Here is a 19437-nt window from a genome sequence, read left to right as displayed (position 1 = left end):
AGGTACATACAAGCTATTCTAGCTGTATTATTCCAAATTATCCAACTGGCTTCTCTCTATTGTCCCTTTCAAAAACAAAACCAGACCCACAATGACAGGAATCTTACTGTTTCTGAACTCAAAGATTAATTGCATTGAAGTTATCTGCAAACAACAGCTCAAACTAACAATTTTCTTAGCCACTTAATTTAAAAAATTACTTAATCAGTTTTGGCTAGCATCTCAATCAAGAAAAATAAAAGTTGGAACAACTACTTCATTACCAAAGGAAACGAGAAGTTCAAATCATTCAGAAAAGAAACCTTTAAGACTCTTCCCCAGGCTTCTGAGACTCAAGTTCGGATCTGAACTTTTCAGCATGAGCTTCTGCTTTTAAGTGAACTTTTTTTATACTGCAGAGCCATTAGAAAAATTCAGGGGCCTTCTTACTCTATGAGACATCATATTTTAATATAGAAACATGTAATGCAGCAACAGAAGAATGTCAGTTTGACACATTCCACAAGAACTGAGAAAGTTCACCAAGCGTCATTTAAAACAGAATTGGAGACTTGCTTTGTCATCCTGGCTGAGAGCAAGTTTAGTTTATATTCTTCTTTGCTTTCTGGTTGAACTAGTTGTGTTTCTTCTTAAAGTTACTAGCAATGTAGTTTTTAATAACTAACTGTGAAACACTTAAATCTTAAACTTGCATTATCTTTATTGTGTATTACATAACAGATCCCATTAAAAAGATCCCTCTCATTTTCAAGCCTTTATTATAGGAGAATGTATTTGTAAAAACAGAATTTACATTTATGTAAGTTATATTTAATAAAAATATTTTCAAGAAGGAATTAAAAGGAAGAGCTAGCTCTTAAGTTGCACAGAATAAAGTAATTTATGGGCTCTGATCAAGCTTTTGATAAATACTGTAAATCACATAACATTTATATTTTGCTGATGGAGAAATGTGCTAAAAAATATATGGTTTAGGAAATTCAGTAACCAGCCCTCTAACTCACTCTTCCATATGCATGCCATTATCAGTCTTTATAGCACATAGCATTTTTACATTTCAGATTACATAACCACAGAAAAATTTCACTGGAGGCCTATAAAACATGGTATGCTACAAGCAAGAAATATGTTCAGTGTTTTAATTTGCACCATTAGGAATGCTCCAATTAAAAAAATGCAGCTTACCAGACAAGTGACATCTCCTCACTCATATACGCTTATCTGCCACAAGTCTAGCCAGAGATTTATTTCAGTAAAGAGTGAAACTGATTAGTACAAACACCTATCAAGCTAAAAGTTTCTCTTCTGCTGTCTACTTTGGCTACTGTAATGGATGCATCCACTATAACCAAACACTTCCCATAGAAACAATTGCAGTTTGTCAACTGCTTAGGCTGCATAAGTCTTCCTAGCTGTGAAATTTTTTTCTGGTTGTATTTTGCCTCCTTTCATCAGCTGTTTTTCTCTTTGTTTCTTCTATGCTTTTTGTTTGCTCCAATTTTTGTCACAGTGTTTGTCCACCTCCCCCAAAATTATAGGTTAAGTTATGAAATTCAGGTATCAAACACTCCACTAACATACTCAGGTCTTACCTTTGTCTTGTCCCTCATAGAACCTTTTCCCAAAATAGACATTTTTGTCAGTGTTTCTTCCTGTAAACGCTTTAGAGAATTGCCACGTGGACCCAAAAGTTTTCCCACAAAGTTGAACTGTAAGAAAACAAAAAACCCATTAAGCTCTTTGGATTTTTAAGCATAAACAAACAAGCAAAATGGAATATATTGCTGAAACAACTTTTTCTTCTAGGTGCAAACAAGCATTAGATCATAAATTACACACTAAGTACAACTATGTAGGACAGTTAACAGCATGTCAGTGGCTCCACCAGGTGTCAACAGAAACACAGAAGTATCTGAACTTAAAGAAATCAAATAGTATAAAGAGAAGTTAGCGTTTATCCCATTCAACACTGAGAACAGATGTGCTGAAACTGCAATTCAGTTTGTCAACAATTGTTACCAGGTACATAACCATAAAAACAAAGCTGGCAGCAATCGCACAGATACAATACCAATGACAGCTCTGAAGAAAAATAATATCTCATTTGCCTTATTCTTGCCTTGAAGATTTATGAAGTAACCCATACAATATACCCTACACTAAAACACAGAAACAAACAAGGGATTAAATCCAGAGAACATAAGCATATAAATCCAGTGCCAAACCAGAATCAACACATAAGATCTTCTCAACTGCCACTCAAACCCCATGATCACTGAAGTCTACCAAAGGCAGTTGGGGTTCATAACCATGGCATTACAATATTAAGGTAACTAGGGAGAAGAAAGTGGTGAGCCACAAAAATACAGACAGACAAGAAAAACACAGCCATTTCCATTCATAGAAAACACCAAAACATACAGCCCAAAAGGTGCTTCAGGGGTAAAGTAGGCTAAGGAAAACAGGTATCAAAAAATCCATTCATAACAAAGGAAAACAAAAAGGGAGAATCTCCCTATTCTCATTTCAAAGACACAAAACTGGACTTAGAGCCAGGAGGTGTGAAACTTCTCATGAGCACTGCTCCATAGGGCATGTATTCCCAGTCATATATACCAGCAGAAAAGCTGTATACATCCAGCAGCCCACTTTCTTATATCACTGCAGTGTATTTTGTAATGTATATATAAAATTATATATACAAAATTTGAAGGATAGTTACAAGGAAGACTTGAGGATTCACTTTAATTATGCAGAGAACTATTGTAGTTGGGGGGAGGACAGGGGAAATCACAAAAAAGAGCTAATACACATAAGCTACACTTGGAAGTTGGTATGGAATGGTGTAAACACTTCCTGAAAGTAATAATTTATTCCTGTATTGGATTTATATGGAAAAGTTTTGGTAGCAGGAGGCTGCAGGGGTGACTTCTATGAGAAGATGCCAGAAGCTGCCCCCATGTTGGATAGAGCTAGCTCCAAGACAGACCCACCATTGCCCAAAGCTTAGCCCATCAGCAGCATAGCACCTACATGACAACATATTTAAGGGTAAAAACACTATGAAGTTGACAAGTGAGAAAACATGAGAGAAACAGCCCTGCAGACACCAAGGTCAGCAGAGAAGGGGGAGGAGGTGCTCCAGGTACTGGAGCAGAGATTCCCCTACAGCCTCTGGAGAAGACCCTGGTGAGGCAGGCTGTCCCTGCAGCCCATGGAGGTCCATGGTGGAGCAGATCTCCACCTGCAGCCCGGGGAGGACCCCACGCCAGAGCAGGTGGATGTGTCCTCAAGGAAGCTGCAGCTCATGGAGAACCCATGCTGGAGCAGGCTCCTGGCAGGAGCTCTGGCCTGTGAAAAAGAGCCCATGCAAGAGCAGATTTTCTGGCAGGACCTGTGACCCCACAGGGGACACGCACTGGAGCAGTTCTTGAACTGCAGCCCATGGGAAGGACCCACATTGGAGCAGTTTGTGAACTACTGTATCCTGAGGGAGGAACCCCAGGCTGAAGCAGAAGGAGAACATGAAGAGAAAGGAGAAGCAAAGACAAAGTGTTATGAACTGACCACAACCCCCATTCCCTAATCCCCTGAGCCACTTGAGGGAAGAACATAGAAGTCAGAAGTGAAGTCGAACCCAGAAAGAAGGCAGGGGTGGGGGTAGGAAAGGTAGTTTTAGTTTTGCTTTATTTCTCACTAGCCTTCTGTTACAACTGGCAATAAATTTGTCTTCTTCAAGTCAAAAATGTTTTGCCCATGACTAACTGGTGGGTGATCTCCCTCTCCTTCTCTCAACCCACAAGCTTTTCATCTTACTTTCTCCTCTCATCCTGTTGAGGGGCAGGGAGTGATAGAGCAGCTTGGTGGGCACCTGGCAGCCAGTAAATGTCAATCCACCACAATTCCTGTCAAAGTAACACTGCAATAGAGATCATTTATCAACAAACTACTGTTCAGGAATATTTACTATCCCCAATGAAACTTTGTAAAACCAGGATATTCACACTGTTGGAATCTAAAGTGACACAATCACGTTAATAATGTAGTTTTAGGCACAAGTAAAATACAGTGATGCTAGAAAGCCAACCAGCTTAAACTACTTTTTTGTAGCCTCAAATTTATGAAACAGTTTGTAAGTTCTTTGACTGTTCCCCTACTACTGTGTCACGAAAGGGCCAAGATGGGCTGCTTTGATCTCCCTCCCTATTCCTCTGGAGGAATTTGAAAACACTTGAGAATGGGGTAGTAGCAGCTCAAAATCCTTTGTTTCTACATTGGAAGGGCTGATGGAAAAAAGGCCCAGCTGTAGTCACCCTATAATGCAGACCGTCTACAGCTCCAGTTCACCTACTTCAGCTTTGGACAAAAAGAAATGCAAGCAATAAAGTTATATTTTCATATTTAGTAGGCTTTTATTCCCCTTAGTACTTGCAAGTTCAATTCCCAATGTAGACCCTGAGTTAGAACTAAGATACAATTGAGCAAATTGCTTATGAATGACTATAGTCCACAGAAGCTATTAAATTTAAGGCCTTGTATAAACTAGTCTTTTCTGAAATTATCAGGCCAAATCTCAAGAAATCCTCAGGCAAGTTTTATTAGGTATATTGCATTTTTTCGTATAGGTCCTAAGATACAGTCAAGGAAAACATTCATCAGAAATAGGCTGTCCAGAGAAACAGTAGAAATCTCCCTTGCTGAGAATATTTAGGACTCAGGGCCACTGACAGGGCCTCATGTAATCCAATTTACAGTCATGATTTCAACAGAAGGTTGGACCAGATATACTCTAGAGGTCCCTTCCAACTTGGACTTCTGATTTTATTGTTTCTGGAGGTGCAACTGCAAGGAAAGCAAGCAAATTGAAACAATTCATAACAAGTCTGAACTTCCAGAAGTCAATAACTCCTTGTCAACAGTTTCCTTAAATAAAGGATCATTACTTATGAACAGGGTGTTTGCAGTTAAGCTCAAGTGAAAGCTTTCATATAGTGGAATACCACATCAATTTTTCAAGCATTACTTAAGATTACTTATGTTTACTTTAAAATAGCCTTGTAAGTTATTAGGAACAAAAATAAACACTGCATACATTTAAAATGAGATATTTTCCATTTACAGTAAAGAATGCTGAAATTTCAGAATGTTGAGTACCTGCAGTCTGATACAGTCTAAATTTCTAGCAGTAATCTTAGTTAAAATATTCAGATAAAATTTTACTCAATTTTTGACTGCAATTTAGGAGTAGGCAAGCATGTACTTAACTAAGCAATGCATAGCTCTGAATATCACTTCCTAACTGGATCAAACAACTACCTGACAATTAAAATACAAACTACAAATCATAACAAATGGAAGTGCATACCTGCTACAAAAGTGAAATCCACTTTGTACATAATCAAAGTAAATAAAAGGCTTCAGTGCTCAGAGAAGACTTGGGTGTTCCAAAGCACATTTGTTTACTCCAGCTGTATTGTTTATTTCAATTAAAGCCAAATACTTTAATAAGTTGCATGTATCTAAAACTTGATCTGCAAAACTTTAATACCACCAAAACTCATCCTCTTCTCAAAACCAAAAATCTCTAGTGTTGAAGCTAGACATTATGGTAGCTATACAAGTAGCTGCACAGACGACATGCTCTAAGCAACACATTTAATGAACATGAAAATGTATTAACTGTATCTGAGATACACTGAACTATTCTTTTCTGTGCACCAAGGCTCCAAATATTAGATCTGACAAGTCTGAAGCATAAGAAACCTGTGCTGCAAGTCTGAAATATTCTGCTGATTTGAAAGCACAGTACCTCTAGATGTAGCTTAAAAACACAACATACATTGAATGTTACTAAAAAATGGCCTACAGTGCAGTCCCAAAGCCTTTTTGCTCCCACATAAGAAAGCTAAAAGCTTTTGAACATTTCAGTTGATTATTCCATAAATAAAACCCATTTATGATATTGAACAAATCCTTTCAGTAGAAAATAGATTATTTACTTTGAACAGGTACTGGATTTCATTTGAACTATTGGTTTATTTTTTACATCAAATTGGAAACATCTGATCAGCAAAGGTTTATTTTGGAATATTTCATAGAGATATAGAAACACTTGGAAAGGTATCAGTCACTAAGTTATTATCATTAGTTATATACCTCTATCCCCAGCAATCAAAGAGTAGGAGTTAGACCTAAAGGTACAAAGCCTCCACACAGTAAGACAAGTTTTCATTACAAAATTAACAAACCCAGTCTATCTGCTGGCGAAACAGAAGCAAATAAGCCTGGCAGATCCAAGTTCTCTTACACAAGATAGCTCATGTACAAGTTTCATAGGTGCTACCCATGTATCACATTTAGAGTTTATTTGTCCAAGAGCACAAGAACAAAAAAAATTCAGGTCTAGTATTGAGCTCAAGCTTATGAACTATCTCTGAATTAGAGGCACTGGATAGTAACATAAAATCATCTGAGGAGCTCTATACAAGTCAGATCAGTCACATTCACTAGCTCTGGCTCAGAATCAGATATGCCAGACTCCCCTCTTCACTCACTCTTCTCCCTAGAACAGCACAATTATATCCAAACTGTTGCAAACACCCAAAATTGCCTTCAAGTTCACTAGCTTCCCCTTGACGTTATATTAGAGCAGTCACACTGCTTTCCAGTGCAAGCTGTTCTGGAATCTATTGCCATATTCACAGCTCTACAGGATAACTGAACTCTGAAGAGCCAGCCATAAATGTTATTCTACACTGTATGAGTCACCCATGTTAAATCAAGGATTGTCCCTACATTAAGACAGTTTCTGATGTCTTAGGTAAGAATCAGGATATTATGGATGATGGTACATAAAACAGAAGAGTTCAGAACTCAAAGTTGCTTCTAGACCAGCTCTGAAGATTATGCCAAATATGGTACCTCAAACAAAATTACAGCAAAACACTTAAGGCATTTTTGCAAAAACAGTATCAAGATTCAGATTAACAGACCTAGCAGACGACAATTGGAGAAGACAGGAAAAATTGTTACCTCAGCTACAGTTCAAGCCAAGTAACACTTCAGCATTGAGTGATAAATGGCACCCTCTGTAGTCTTACATCAAAGTATCACCAGGTATACATTAGTTTGAGCAAAAGGGTGCAAGATTTCAGGCATGTTCTTACTTCCTAAAACCTGTGATCACTGAAAGCACATCCTCCTATATCTACACAACCGGTTTAGTTTGTGGGTAAAGATACACCATGAAGTGCAACAGCTTCTCAAATTCCTCAGATATGGGATTCTATCCCTTGGCCATGGTGTCTACTAGCCCACAAATATTGATTAACTATACTGAAAGCATGTATTTGTTTCCCTTTTACAGAGTACCTTGAGGTGCTGTATAACTAAAAAACTCCAATTTAAAATACATTTTTAATAGGAAAAAATCTATCCCAACAGAAAAAAATCAGTATTCAGGTTTTTGCTTGAAAATTGTTTCTTCTCTAAATATTCATAAATCCTCATTTTAAGCATTTTTGCAGATACAGTACAATGGAGATTATGGACATCACTGCTTAACACCCATTTCTTAAGAATTGCCAAACCAAAGTATAACTTTATCAGTTATCTAGAGATTTATTTCCTTACTAGATCCCTGCATGAAAATATTCCCTGAAAACAGTTCTGGAGAAAACACAGATACAAAGAGCATACAAGTGAGACATTCTCTTCATAAGCATTTGATCTACTATATGAATTTCAGCAAAAAACAAATTAATGCCAATGCTACAGCATTTTTAAGTGTATATATTACAGAAAGAGGGATATAATAGAAAAAGTAATCCTTGTTTATCCCCACCAAGCCAAGTCTGCTAAGAATGGTTCATCCAGCTTAAAATGCTTAGTGAAAGTATAAACACTTGACCAAATGCTTCCCTGTAAAGCTCTAAGTAAGCCATTGTCATTAAAGCCATAGACAGCTTTCTTGGCATATTAGTTTTCTGCAATGGTTCCTCTGTGATAGGGTGACTAGAAAAAAAAAAATAGTTAATTTTAGATTCAGAGCACTTTCCCTTTCAGTGATCTGAAACTAGGAAGATGTCAAGATTTTTCTTACTCATTTAAGAAAATAAGGTTTCTACAGAAAGGTAAATACTTCAGTCATCTGTGTTGTAGCACATCAAACTACTCTCCTTCACACAACACAGTAATAGGTCTTTAAACATTTATTCAAAACAGAAAGCTTGGTCAGTTACTATAAAGTTGCTCAAAAGTTATCGCTGGTATTATATTCGATGCTTGTTCTTCCATGTCACTTATGGTTGTACAACCACATTTTCTTATTTCTACTCTAAGAAATCCTTAGAGCTAAGCTATTATGAAAAATTGTTTTCTAACTAGTCATGTGATTAAAATATTAATCTCTCCATGACTTTATGTAACAACTGCAGATATATTGTACTGACAATTACATTTTAAAATAGGTATTTTCACTTTAAATGTTGAGCTAAAAGGCTTAAATGGATACCAGTTCCATAAGTCAGTAACTTTTGAGAATTTATATTTAAAGTATCATTTCAGAGAACACACCACAGACCATTTCTTACTGACTTCTGAGATTTACCCAGTATTTAAGTGTAGGTCTATGAGCAATTTTTAAAATGGTAGCCTGTCACAAAACAGAAATAATTGTTCCCATAGTTTTGATCCACCTCATGGAAAAACCAACATCATTCCATTTATCATCCATGGAAGCTTTTTCTTCTCTGAATTCAGAACACTTGAGTTCACTAAACTGTCAAAGCAAAATCAGGTTTGAGACTATACTACTTCACCATGCATATTCATTAAATGCGTGGGAGGGCGATAACATGCTCCTGCCTCATTTATACTATCTAAGCTATGAAACACCTTTCACACATGCTGGCATTTCATAGTAGTGTTAGGATAGATACAGAGAGTCCCTTCAAGACAACCACATTATGACCTTCCATGGCCAGCTCACTTTCTGTCTTTAAGGCTGTACAAGTTTGAAGATTTAAGCATGAAATGCAACAGAAGTACAGGTTTAAGGGTCACATTTCACACTTGACCTAGAAACAGTTGAGGAATTCAGCTGCTCAAATAGCAAGGTGCATTAAATCACCCTGAACTCCATTGCCTAAGCTGACAAGATCTCATTCCACTAACTGCAGTTTAGACATACAGCATCTATGTGGACTCCTACCCACAGGTAACTTGATTTAGAACAGACATGTTCCCAAACTCAGCAAGCTAGAGATAAGCAAGCAGCTAACAAGCTCGGTGACCTGCACAGGAGCTTGCCACTTAATAACTAGCTATAGAACGCTTAATGCAAAACTGCCATTGTCGTGCCCCACGTTGGGCGCCAAAAAGGACTGTGGTGGGTTGACCCTGGTTGGATGCCAGGTGCCCACCAAAGCCGCTCTATCACTCCCCCTCCTCAGCTGGGGGGGGAAGAAAATATAACAGAAGGCTCGTGGGTCAAGATAAGGACAGTTTAATACAGTGATAGCAAAGGTCGCACGTGCGAAAGCAAAGAAAAAAACAAATGATGTTATTCTCTACTTCCCATCAGCAGGCGATGTCTAGCCGCTTCTCGGGAAGCAGGGCTTCAGTACGCATAGTGGTTGCTCTGGAAGACAAAATGCCCCCCCCTCTGTCTCCCTTTACTTAGCTTTTATATCTGAGCTGACATCATATGGTATGGAATATCTGTTTGGTTAGTTTAGGTCAGCTGTCCTGATTGTGTCCCCTCCCAAGATCTTGCCCTGCCCCAGCCTGCCATTGAGGGGAGGGCAAAAATGTTGGGGAGACAGCCTTGATGCTGTGCCAGCACTGCTCAGCAGTAGCCAAAACACTGGTGTGTTATCAACACCTTTCTAGCTACTGATGCAGGGCACAGTGCTATGAGGGCTGCTGTGGGGAGTATTAACTCCATCTCAGCCAGACCCAATACAATCTCACAGCAATTCAGACTTCTCAAAGCAATCTGTAGAGCTGGACCAACCTGAAAAATTCATAACAAGACTGTATACAATTGGATTTTGAAAAGACTGGACTGGATCTACAATCCATAGAGGAGTTTCCACAAGGTTTCTTCTTACCCAACAAGACTATCTGTCACCATATCAAGACATATTAAATCAGGGTTTTTTTTAATGTGTACAGGAGTCTGTAGAGAACACAAATGAAGAAATTAATTCAAATGCACAACCAGCCTCAAGCAGAAACTGAACATAACTCCTGGGACTAACTATCTTAGATTATTTCATAAAGCAGACAAAATTCAGGCTGTCTTGGTTATTCTGTCACCTTCTGTCAAGGTCCAGACACAAAATAAATTACGCGAACTAGCTCTAGCATGAGATATTAGGCCTGTTAACACTGCCATGGTTTGAGCAAGACAAAAGGTCCCAGCAAAAGGATATAAATTTATAGCACCACAGAAGCAACCAAGAGCTGTTAGGTAGGAGGCAAGTTAAGCACATAACCACAAAGACTCAACTGTTTGCACACTAAGCAGAAGACCAGAAACTCGTAAGGTTTTTTCAGGGAGAGCAAAGATGCTCAAAGAAGTGAAATACCTATTTTTGAATCTGAGGTCTACCAGATTCTTTTCCAAGAGAAACCCAGCTGCTCTGAACTTCAGTTGAATAGCTTTCTGCTGCAGTTAACCTGTCACCTTCCAGGGCTGTCAGAGGTAATGAGGCTGAATTTGCACAGGACCCAGCTATAAACCCGTGAGAATGTATCTGACAGGACAGGTAATGTGAGCAGGCATTACAATGCCAGGCTGATCAGATCAGAGCTAGGAGTGCCTGACCCGTGTTAAGGTTATTATGATTTATTCAAGGAGTCAGAGTTAGAGAGAAGTTTTAAAGAGGGAAAGGGCAATGAAATACTTAAAGGAAACTTAGTTAACCCCCTGTCAGGTCTAGTAAGCTGTCTGAATGGGGGTAGTGCACTGTGGGGCTGTTTTGGTCCAGAGACCTTATTTATCACAAAAAAAATTTCATTAATCCTATCTATACTCAAAGAGCAGAGGCATCTTTACTTGCCAGAGTCATCACTGGCAAATATAAACAATGGAATAGTTTCTGCTAGCAGAATCACTTATATTTGTACTCAGTTTCATTTTCAGATATTAAACACTGTTAAAGATTTAATAGCTTTAGTAACTTGCCTTTTTGATCCTGTTTAAAAGCAGGATCATTTATTTGGGGAAGCACTATTCTATTCATAAAGTTGAAACAAACCTAGCTTTTCCTCACCACTTTCTGGATACGCAAGTTTGCCAGATTCAACCCAAACTGGTACCCCAATGCTAGTTTGACAGATTTATCAATTATTGTAGTGACTTGGTCAGCTTCAAACAGCAGATTCTCAGTTCACTAGCATCAAAAAGACTACATCTCCTGAAAGACTGGAGGTATGTTTTTGTTCAGGATGTTGCACAATAGCTAACAGCATTAGTGTGGACTGCAGGCATACAGAAACAGATGCCAGCTTGCTAGGAGAACTGCTCTAAATTCAATATTCACATGCAGAAGACTTTCCACAGATTTAATTCATATTTAAGTCTTAAGTTTCATTCTTCTGAAGCATTTGTCACCAACCCTGATCAGTAGAAAGGAGAAAATTGCTCATATATCAGAACCAGATCTTTTAACCATTTTCCTGAGGAACTATGACTTCGCACCTTCTACAGATGACATATTTGCACTAACTCCTCCTGTAAGCAAAATGATCTAGGAAACTGCACACATGCACAGAAGCAAACAGCATAGAGGCATAAAGCATTTACATGAAGCATCATTTCAGGTTTTATAAGCATCACATAATACTTTCTGCTTACGTTTGGCAGAATCTGAATATACAACACATGCACTCTAAATCCAGCTCAGTGAAACCAAGATGACTGGAATAATTCCATATCTACCTCAAAAGACTTGACAAATCTTCCCTAATTTCTGAGTCGTCCTATGAACACACCTAACAAGAAGAGGATTAGCCTTTAGAGCAAACATTAGGATGCAAAAAGACTTTGTTACACTGCGTACAGGCATTCAAAACTCATGTCACTCACTGCAGACTAGAGTATGCCAGGATAAGGCTCTCAGTTTGCCATCTTGAAGCTATGTCACTTCATACAATGTATTAAAATTTATTAGACCTCAGAAATAAAACCGCAAGCCCAGTTCTAGTAAACAAGTGATACTAAACTGCTGTGACTGCTTGTGGTTTAGGGTGAGTATTTTTCAGAGATCAAGAATACCCGTCATAAGTCTGAATTCATACTCACCTCCCAGGCTACTCCTATACAGTGAGAAATTTTAGTTCCTTTTGACTATACAGAATCTTTAATGAGTAAGCTTTAACATAAATATCCACCTATATGTAATAAAACGGAAATTTCTTAGAAAAATTAAGCCCCCCTATATTGGGGTAAAAATATTCTTAAATAGAAAACACCTAGGATTTTATTCACTCTGGCAGAAGGGAGATTTGTGTGAGTAGAGATACTAGTATTCTGCTTTCTGTGGAGAAAGCCCTAATGGAAGACAGGAACTCTCATGGCATGTCTATTATGTACAGCAGTTGTACTCTGTGCCCCCTGGATCCTGGTGGTCTAAACAGACATACAAGATTACATCAAAGCTCTATCTGGATATAAATTCAGGTTTCTTTCTATAGCACATATCAGGCTTTATTCCACCTCAGTCAAAGACTGTCTCCATGGAACAGAACTACTGAGCAAACAGCAGAGCATACCTGCCCATTGAAAAGATGGCAAGAGCTTTCCTACTAACTATCCTAAAAAAGAATTTCAGTGTTCAGTCCTTTAAAGAAAGTTGACACTACGTAAAGAAGAAAAAGCATCTTTCAAAAGCCACTGTTTTCCCTTTTTAATACCCACTTTGCCTTTCTTCCCCTTGAGCTGAAGTATCTACATCTCCATATCTATAAGAAAAACATCCTGATTACAAACACTGACAATGTAAGCTTTCCCTTTTACCTTCCCATCTTCATGTTCCAGTATGTTTGTATATAGCTCTTCCCAGTCATAAAGATGACTTAAGTCAGAGCTCCAAAGAGGTGCCCACATGTAAACGGTATGCAGCCTTGAATTCGCCAAAGCAGTATTTCATGAAACTTTGAGCAGCAGTAAAGCAATCCCTGCAAGTTATCCAGCCTAGTCTTGTTAGAAAGACACTGACAGTGTGAGAAAAAATATTTAGAAAAAGTCTTCCTAAAGAAATGGAGGAAGGAGTGAAAGATTTCCTTTCCTCCATGAGCAGAAACAGAAGCAGTCTTGAAGGTTCTAGTAGGAAGAAAAAGCCATTTCAAACAAATTAAAAAATGCTAATCTGATTTTTGTAAGATTAACCTTAAACTTTAAAAAGGGACCAAAAGAATAAAGTTCCACAGCCTATTGAATGTTGAATAAATGCTTCCAGGTAGCAATATTTTAGTGCAGGACACTTGGCCGTAAAGAAGTGTTAAGAATTCATGGTGGTCAAAGATATTAACAAAACATTCCCTGCCCCTCCAGAATAGACTGCATAATTTAGTAGTGCAGATATAACTAATTTAAGACTAACAATGGCTGAAGCATAAGAAGATGACAAGAAAAAATTTACACAGTGAGTTCCTTAATGCTGCATTTTAAGCTGCACTTCTACATATAATAAGTTTCAAAGCCTGGCATCAGAATCAACTTAAATCTATTTCATTCCTGTTGATATTCTGAAGAGGAAGATCCTGCTATCCTGAAAATATGATACATTTATTATTTGTCCTCAACATACTATTTTTTGTGACTGGCACCACTCTCCTACATGTTTATCCCAACAAGAACCATTCTTACCTTAGAACTTCTATAGAACTGGCTGCAGAACAGCAATGGTGAATATTGTTAGTAGTTTTAAATGTAACAGTTAAAAAACTAAGATACTAGTGGAATATTTTTATAAGCACTTAGATTTATCAAGTATGAAAATTGGGCTTACCTTAGGGAATTGTTTTACTGGAATCAAAACTTTTTGTCCCAACTTCATATTTTTATTGATGACTACATCAATATACTTTTCTTCTTCCTTTCCTTCTCCTTTTTGGAATTTTTCAATTTCTGTTAAAGGAAAAAAGTTAGTTATTTTCCCAGTTTAATACAACAATCTAAAAGCTGAGAATCTTCAAAGTCAGCATAAATTTCAAACTTTAAAACTAATACTGTATGGCAAAATACTTATGGCATTGTCTAATACATATAATTCATTATATATGTCAATGGGGTAAACCACGTTTGACTTTTCCAGGCTTTAATATTCATGTTCATATCAGCACCTTGAATTCGCACTGCAAGCATTTTAAATGCTTTTAACTTAAGATTTAGGATACATTTACATTTTATATGGCTCAAGCAGTAAAAACTATTCTTAGTTACTTTTATTCATTTTTAAATTCAAAAGCTTTCAACACAGTTCAATATTTGACTGTTTTATTCCTCTGTACTATAAACAAAGCATACGGTTTTAATGGTGGTTGTCTACAATGCACTCATGAGCAAATGTCAAATCAATCTTTCAAAATTTCAGGAATGTAACTGAGGAACACAGATCAGACCCAAAAATCTGAGATTAGTGTTATACCAATGACGACATAATTAGGAATGAGATTTAGAAGTTCAAACCCAGGCTGCATGACTCCACTTGTTCCAGAGATGCATACAAAACTGATTCTTGATTATAATTCTCTCCGAATATTGACTCTCCAGTATGCTAATGAAAAATTGCAGACTTCATTTCATTGGCAGGGAAACATGAGGAGCATACAAGGAGACTAAAAATCAAGCACTGCTTGAAGTCTTTGCTGGATTGGGTCAAGCATGCTGCAGGTTGCAGTGTTAAGCATGTTAGCACAGAAGATACCAAAATCCAATCAATTTCAGAGGTGCAACAAAAGTTCTTCTATGGACTTCTAGCATTTGTCCTCCACAATCATCTTCAAATATCTTATTAGATTTTCACAAGAAATACCCTTCTACTCTACTTAACCAGTGGAAGTTAATGACATTTATCAAGACCTTGAAGTTTCTTTAGTGGGAATGTGATCTTATGCCAACAGGAGACAGTAACAAGAACTTTTGAGTGCGAAGAAACCAATCAAAAATATAGATGGAGAATGCAACCTTTAGGTACACTTTAAAAGGCAATTTAGTTTGAAATTACTTGAGATGAAAAACAGAAGTAGTAAACGAACACATTTCTTACTACTAAAAAATCCATGCATCGTTAGCAGCTTTGTTTAATGAATACCAGTCCATTTCCATTTACCACAATAACTGAAAATGCTAACATCTTTCCCAATAACTGAAACTCCAGTGTTCCATGCAAGTTTTCACCTCACTAGCACAGAACAGAAAATAAATACAATTGCATTTATTCAAGTTAGTGTTCAGTGACTGAAGAACTAAGAAAGCCAAACTAGCCTCAGACTACCCGAAGGCTTCTTGAAAGAAAAGCCTTCCTCAGCTCTAGTTTCAAACCTTCTTGGCAAGTTCCTAGGAAGTTTTGGATTCATATGGATTCTAGTAATGTGAACATTCTGGAGGAGCCCTATCAAAGCAACCTTCTCCACACCCATCAGCCCACAGGCTAACAACAACTACTGAGGAACATGTTTTAACAGCTGAATCCATGTAAAAATGGAACTCACATGTTCTTTGTAGATGCCACTTTATGGACTAGAGAATTATAGGCAATTAAACAGTTGTAAAGTTACATTGAAATTCGTTTTCAGATGAAATTAAGACTGAAATCTTATAGGGTACGAGGTTCCCACTCAAAGTAAATGAATGGTACTTTTTAGAAATCAAAGTTTCTGAATATCACATTCAAACTACGAGTGTAGTACTATCACAGCACTCACACAAATAAACCACTTTTAACACCCCTGCTTCCTGATATTACAAGGGCAGTTATGATAAAGTTCTTTGCTTTCTCTTGGAAAATAAGACTAGATACTTAGAGGTCTGTATGTTTTACAAGTGGAAAACAGAAACATGACACTGATTTTTAATGCTGCTGTTGGTATACACTATTAAAAGTATAAAAACTCAAAGCTCAAAACTGATCAGAATTATGCTGTTCTTTAGCAACATTTTATACCAAGAAATACCAAATATTAAAATTGTAATAAAAATATATCCATTTTGTTATGACAAACAAATGCAGTTACAACAAAATTAACATGACTTCACTTAGTATTGACTTTAAATCTGAGGACTAGAAGTTGTTCAGAAAAATCAGAAGAGTACAGTTCAACTCCATTCAAGATTAAAAATTAAATTAATGCACTGTGCTGTAGTATTTTGGAACAGATCAGTGCACCAAAGACTCCTGGTAGTTAGATTGATACAAGATCTTTAGAAGTTTTCAGTAGCTATAATTACTGTTAGAGTGAAAGACTTTTTCCTGACGTAATAAAAACTTACAAAATAAAAATACCTTTAAAAAAGCCCACCATATTTTTATGAACTGGTAAAGCTAAAAATCAGTTTTCTCCTGTTGAGTCATACTTTTGTACACAACTGCACAGTATGGCATACACTGCAATCACCCTGCCCACCTGAAAATTTAATACAACAAAAATTGTATATCCAGAAGTAGTAAGGAATTTTAAATTAGAACCACAAGTTTATGAATGACCAGTGGTTTAAGGACCTTCTTACAAACCGCCAAGAAATATTACACCTAAAGTGTTTTGCTTCAGGAACATTCAGATGTCCCAGACTTGTCAAGGTTAAAAAGTATTTGAAGAGTTAAGAGCAGAGTTCTAACAGTCTCAGTAACGTTCCTCAGATGAGCCAGCTGCATAATTCCTTAAGAGATCACTACACTGTTATATGTATTACCTAAATATTTTAGCTTACATAAGTTATTTGAATTCAGTATTTGAAGGACTTGACTGCAACAACTTCATTAATGCTAGATTCATTCATAATCCTAGAGTATTTTGATTTAGTTAATATGAAAAAAATTAAAAGGTCATAGAAAGAATATTCCTTTCTTGCTCTAGTAATCACTCAACTTGAAGTAGCTGAAATATTAAAAGAAATCCGTTCGTTACTCAAGATCAGTCTTCCTACCCCAAATAGTTACATAATTTTATTAGCCATTTTAACACCATTTCTTTATTCTTTAACTTTTGCTGTTTAATCAACTTTTCATTTGATGAAGGAGCTACTGAAACCCATAAGAGGCTGCCAGTCAACTCTCAGAAAAATGGATCACAATTTTCCCATTTGATTTAAAGTCAAATGACTTGTTTTTCTTCTAATAAACAGCCACAGCCCATTGCCAATAGCACTACAAAATGAAATAAGTTTTTCCTATTTTGGTCCAAAGGTAATCAAACTGACTTAAGCCTTTATGCATATTCACTGCTACCATAAGGCTTTCATTTTGAATGAACAAAGTCAAGGCCAATGAATTACTGAAAGTTTACCTTACATTGAGACCATGTTTTCTCAGATTTTTCTGGCTTTTCTTGTTATTTTTTTGCACTCAAATCTAAGATGAATATGAAATATAGTTAAGCATTAGAATTTTATCCATATCTGCACAGCTCATTCAATATCTATCATTCACATACATCAAGCTTTAGATAATTAGGGAAAAATTGTGCCAGATCACACAGGAAATCCAATCAGATTTTCAAGGTCAAACGGATAGTAAGATTTGCCTTTTCCTAATCCTTAGATTACATTCTGTACTTCTTAGCTATACGAAGCAATGACATTTCCTAGATCACAAATAGTAAATAAACATGTGATTAAAGCCTCCCATAATGCTAGAGATTAAAATCCCATGTTCTCAGACTGAGGATGCAGCTAATGCAACAGTCCAGGAATTTAACTGGATGTAGTAATAGCTGCATGGATTTTTTTCTTTATGTTTAATCATAGCAGAGAGATCTAAGCAATGATTACTCCTCAGTTAATTCACCAAATAATGTTGCTAGATACATCAGATAATGACAAAGTAGAATTGTTTCACATTAATCTTTAGGTAGAATTAATCTTCCTGTGACAGAACTACAAGCTAGGATTCCAGCTCCCTCTGCTAAGCCAATATAAATGCTTGCATTTAATGCAGAACAAAGTGATGCTCTGTATTTGTCTGTAGTAAATCAATATAATCAATATAAGATCAAATGTCAAACTCAAAGTAAACAGAAATGTTTATTGCATTTGTCCATAATACAATGTTTCCAAAACACAAGATCAGGAGAAACCAGAACCAGGTAGATTTGTCTGCATATCCTTAAGAACCATTCTACTATTCTTCCTTGGATTCATAAGTCATATCAGGTACCTTGTAAAATCCAAGTCATTTCATACTATTTTTTTTTTTTTTACTTCAGATGGAAGAACAAGTGAAGAATCCAAGGATCAAATTCTAGGACATCCAAATGACCGTGGCTTCAGAAAACAGGGAGTCGACTGAACTGCACTGCAATTTCACTAGAAAAAGTTTCCACATTAATTTTGAAAATGAAAATAATGTAAGAATACTATTATCCTTTACAAATACTCCTAAATAATGCCTGAGAGAAATACTCTGAAGTGGTTTTGGAAATTACTAACATTATGCAACAGCAGCAATATATTTTGCTTTATTTGGACAATTTCAATTATATTTGTTTATAGCTAACAGAAAGAAACATCAAAATTTAGACCAAGTCAACCAAATAAGTTTGTTACACAACTACTGAGGCATGTCCCAATAACAATAGTATTTCTCAGTAAATTCTCAATATTTCATAGTTGACTTGGAAAAAACCACACCATCTTCAAGTCAGAAAACTCTTAAGTCAAGTTGAAGGCTGTGGCAGTATCTTCATATACTTTCCCTGTCCTTTTACTTCTAAAAAAAATCAAAGCTATTAACCATTGCTGGAGATACAACACTGAGCTAGATGGATATCTGGTCTGACAGTATGATTCTTTGTTTCCACATTAGAAAAAAAATCAAAGCGATGGTACTACAAAAAAAACAGACTTTGACTTATTATTTTGCATTTTAAAGATCTCCTTTAAGAAACACACCCAAGCTTTGATAAGAGACAAGCTTCCAGAGGAGGAGGGGGACTCCAAGTCAGTTGTAGCAGAATTTCAGAACAAAAATAGTTTTTCCTTAATGGAGAAAAAAACATGAACAATATCAGTTCAGTTTCCTCAAACTTTCTACAATCCTTCCAGTTCAAAGTATCAGTACTTCTGAAACAGTCTTTGGAACTAAAACACTGCTTTTACACCATCAATAAAATTCTCCAACATTCTATACTGTTTCTTATTTTAAATTTTTCATTGTGGCAAAATCCATACTTTATGTCAGGAGGCACATTTTAAGCACATCTATTCTGAAA

At 36.6% G+C, this 19437-nt stretch overlaps 1 protein-coding gene across 4 annotated transcripts in view; it reads right to left on the bottom strand.

Moving 5' to 3' along the window:
• The window catches only part of KHDRBS3 (KH RNA binding domain containing, signal transduction associated 3), a 102005-nt gene that overhangs the window by 59125 nt on the left and 23443 nt on the right, over positions 1–19437 (bottom strand). For all 4 annotated transcript variants that reach the window (XR_012649902.1, XM_075024007.1, XM_075024008.1 and 1 more), the window contains exons 2-3: positions 14019–14137; positions 1593–1709 (exon numbers count right to left, since the gene is read on the bottom strand). Coding sequence is in view for 3 of the 4 variants with exons in the window: in XM_075024007.1 (XP_074880108.1) it covers positions 1593–1709; positions 14019–14137 (236 nt within the window). In the remaining variant the exon portion in view is untranslated. The remainder of the gene's footprint in view (positions 1–1592; positions 1710–14018; positions 14138–19437) is intronic.

Source organism: Buteo buteo, chromosome 3 (genome assembly GCF_964188355.1).
Source record: "Buteo buteo chromosome 3, bButBut1.hap1.1, whole genome shotgun sequence".
Classification (NCBI taxonomy): domain Eukaryota; kingdom Metazoa; phylum Chordata; class Aves; order Accipitriformes; family Accipitridae; genus Buteo; species Buteo buteo.
This window is presented reverse-complemented; position numbering and strand designations above follow the sequence as displayed.